Source organism: Bison bison, unplaced genomic scaffold (assembly GCF_000754665.1).
Source record: "Bison bison bison isolate TAMUID 2011002044 unplaced genomic scaffold, Bison_UMD1.0 scf7180017864068, whole genome shotgun sequence".
NCBI lineage: Eukaryota > Metazoa > Chordata > Mammalia > Artiodactyla > Bovidae > Bison > Bison bison.
The window spans coordinates 1,715,609-1,718,785 of record NW_011494640.1 but is presented as its reverse complement, the minus strand read 5'-3'; the positions used below and the strand labels follow the sequence as shown (position 1 = coordinate 1,718,785).

General features: G+C 54.0%; 1 protein-coding gene across 1 annotated transcript in view; it reads left to right on the top strand.

The window, feature by feature from the left end:
- The window catches only part of COL16A1 (collagen, type XVI, alpha 1), a 56,230-nt gene that overhangs the window by 20,872 nt on the left and 32,181 nt on the right, over positions 1 to 3,177 (top strand). The window contains exons 36-38 of the mRNA XM_010837081.1: positions 591 to 629; positions 715 to 768; positions 951 to 1,019. Of these exons, the coding sequence (XP_010835383.1) occupies positions 591 to 629; positions 715 to 768; positions 951 to 1,019 (162 nt within the window). The remainder of the gene's footprint in view (positions 1 to 590; positions 630 to 714; positions 769 to 950; positions 1,020 to 3,177) is intronic.

The following is a 3,177-nucleotide window of genomic DNA, read 5'->3' as shown; positions in this document are numbered from 1 at the left end:
GGGGCCACAGGTGAGCCTCCAGCCTTTCCTTTGCCTGCTTGCCTCCCAACACTTTCAGTTCAGTTCAGTCGCTCAGTCATGTCCAACTCTGCGACCCCATGGACTGCAGCACGCCAGGCTTCCCTATCCATCACCAACTCCCAGAGCCTACTCAGACTCATGTCCCATTGAGTCGGTGATGCCATCCAACCATCTTATCCTCTGTTGTCCCCTTCTCCTGCCTTCAATCTTTGCCAGCATCAAGGTCTTTTCAAATGAGTCAGTTCTTTGCATCAGGTGGCCAAATTATTGAAGTTTCAGCTTCAGCATCAGTCCTTCCAATGAACACCTACTTAGCCAAGTGCTTACTCCCATCTGCCCCACCAAACCTAAGCCCCCTCCCTGCCCCCAGAGGCTCCAGGGCACAGCCCTGGCCTTCTGTTTCTTCTGTCTGGGACTTTGGTTTGGACCCCCTGACCCTCTCTGACCCTCTGAGTCTCCTTGTGGAGCCCTCTTGAGTTTGGGCTGGCAGATACCCCACCCCAGACCAGTCTGCCAGTGGCGCAGGTTGGCTTGGGCAGCTGTGACCCAGGCTGCCTTTTTCTGACTTGCAGGGGGAGCCTGGAGCCCAGGGTTTGCCTGGCATTCAGGTACGTCTGCCTTGGGCCTTGGAGGAGCCTGGCAGGGGAAGGGGCCACCCGAGGATAGAGATAACTAATGTGCTTCCATCTGCAGGGGCTTCCGGGCCCTCGGGGACCACCTGGCCCTGCTGGAGAGAAGGGTGCCAAGGTGAGCCTTTGCATCCTTGGGCTCTAGACTAGTAATGCTTCAGAATGTCCTGGCCGTGGGCACAGGGGACATGGGAACCGAGGGATACTCATCAGACGGCTGCCCAAGGCCTGGTTTCACCTGCTGGATTGTCACGAGCTTCAAACTCAGGCCCTGCAACCTTGGTACCCTCTCTTCCACAGGGATCTCCAGGAGTGAAAGGAGCCGCTGGGCCTGTGGGACCTCCTGGTGCCAGTGTCTCTGGGCCTCCGGTAAGGGCCCCTTCTGTACTCCACACTGGGATGTTGCTGGGACTAAGGGCATTGCTGCCAGGAAGAGGGCACGGGGCTGACCTTGCCTGTGGGGGATGGGAGCTGAGAGGCCTCAGCTCAGCCCAGCGTGGGAGTAAGAAAACCACACTGTTTGGGGGGAGTCCCTGAAGAATGGCAGTATTGACCACCACCAGTTTTTGAGCAGTGACCACGCCGAGGCCCATGCTAAAACAGAGATTAACTTAATCTTCACAACAGCCCTGTAAGGGAGCAGCTATGATTATTCCCATTTCACAGATGAGGAAAATGAAGGCCTGAGAGTGGGGAGACAGAGCCAGGACTTGAACCCAGTTCTGTCTGACTCAAAGCCCATATGTTCAGCCCCCCCACCCCACTTCAAAACTTGGAATCATTCGGGATGATCTAAAACAGTGCTGCCCAACAGAACTCTCTGCCCCGCCTGAGATGTAGCCACCAGCCCCATGTGGCTCTTGAGCACTCAAAATATAGCTAGCATGACTGAAGAACGAAATTTTACATTTAATTTCATTTTAATTATTTTCAATTTAAGTAGCCACATGTGGCTGTTGGCTACCATGCTGGCCAGCACAGCTCTATCTAGACCAGCAACACTTTCAGTCTCATTATCCTCAAGGACCTCCCTTGATTACTGTCCCACCAATGATTCCCATATTCTGAAAGATGTGTCTATTGAACAAATTGCACAGATTAGGTAATAATAAGCACATTTCCTCATTTTTATTCATCAAAGACCTATATAATAGCTAGCTTCAGCTCCACATGAACCCACTAGAATTTTTCAAGACGATATAATTCTAGCCTGAATCAAAGAAAGGCTACCTTGCAGCCAGCCGGTGCTGTGCCAGGTCGTGGGCAAATGTATAATTTTTCTTGGGCTTTTGGTAATGTTGAAAATAGCTCAGTGAACCATATCTTTTCTATCTTTATCGATCCCTAGAGAAAGTCCAGACCCAGTTTGGGAATCACTGATGGATTCCTCAGGAGGGGGCTACGGCCTTGCCCAAGTCCCCATGGTCAGTCTGGGTCGTCATGGTCCCCGCCTGAGCCAAGGAGCACGCCCCCCGCCCCCAGTAAAGGCAGATGTGAAGGGGAAGGAGGCCCTGGTCCTCAGGGAGCTCTGAGTCCCATGTGGGAAGGTGGCCTGTCCGGCAGGAGAGCAGCTGTCAGCATGTGCCCTGGCTGGTCTCTCCAGACCAGCTTCCGTCAAGCTGAATCCCATCCGCGCGCCTCCACAGTCCCTAGCTGCCTGACCTTCAGCACATGACAGCCTCTCGGAGCCTTTAATTCCCTTTAATAAGAGCCGAAATCCCTATCTCCTCCTTAAGTCAACTGAGAGACCTTTATGATGGAGAGACTGTGTCTCAAGCACCGAAGAGAGAGAGGATAGAGCAGGGACCTTGGGGTAGAGCACAGACCGGGTGAAGCCGTCCTGTTGGGCCTATTAGAAAATCTCGTTAAGCCTTAGTTTCCTCCCCTGTGGGCTTCCCCTGTGGCTCAGCTGGTAAAGAATTCACCTGCAATGTGGGAGACCTGGGTTTGACCTATGGGTTGGGAGGGATTGGGGGCAGGAGGAGAAGGGGACGACAGAGGATGAGATGGCTGGATTGGCATCACTGACTCGATGGACGTGAGTCTCAGTGAACTCTGGGAGTTGGTGATGGACAGGGAGGCCTGGCGTGCTGCGATTCATGGGGTCGCAAAGAGTCGGACATGACTGAGCGACTGATCTGATCTGATCTGATCTGACCCACTCCAGTATTCTGGCCTGGAGAATTCCATGGACTGTATAGTCCATGGGGTCGCAAAGAGTCGGACACGACTGAGCGAATTTCACTTCCTCCCCTGGAAGTGGAACAATACCATCCTGCAGGACTGGGAGTGGGGGATTCCATCCACTGCCCTCTGACAGGCACTTGGCCCAGTGTCTGACACCCAGAAAGCGTTCAAGAAATGCCAGTCTTCCTCCTTCCTCCTCTCCTTGTCTCGTGGGCCTCAGTCTCCTCCTCTGGACATGGGCACTGAGATGTGGGTTCCAGGGAGCCCGGCTCCCTGCTTCCGTTTGTCCCGTCACCCTGCCCTCCGAGCAGGCCAGCTGGCTGGCTGCTGTCCAGCCCTG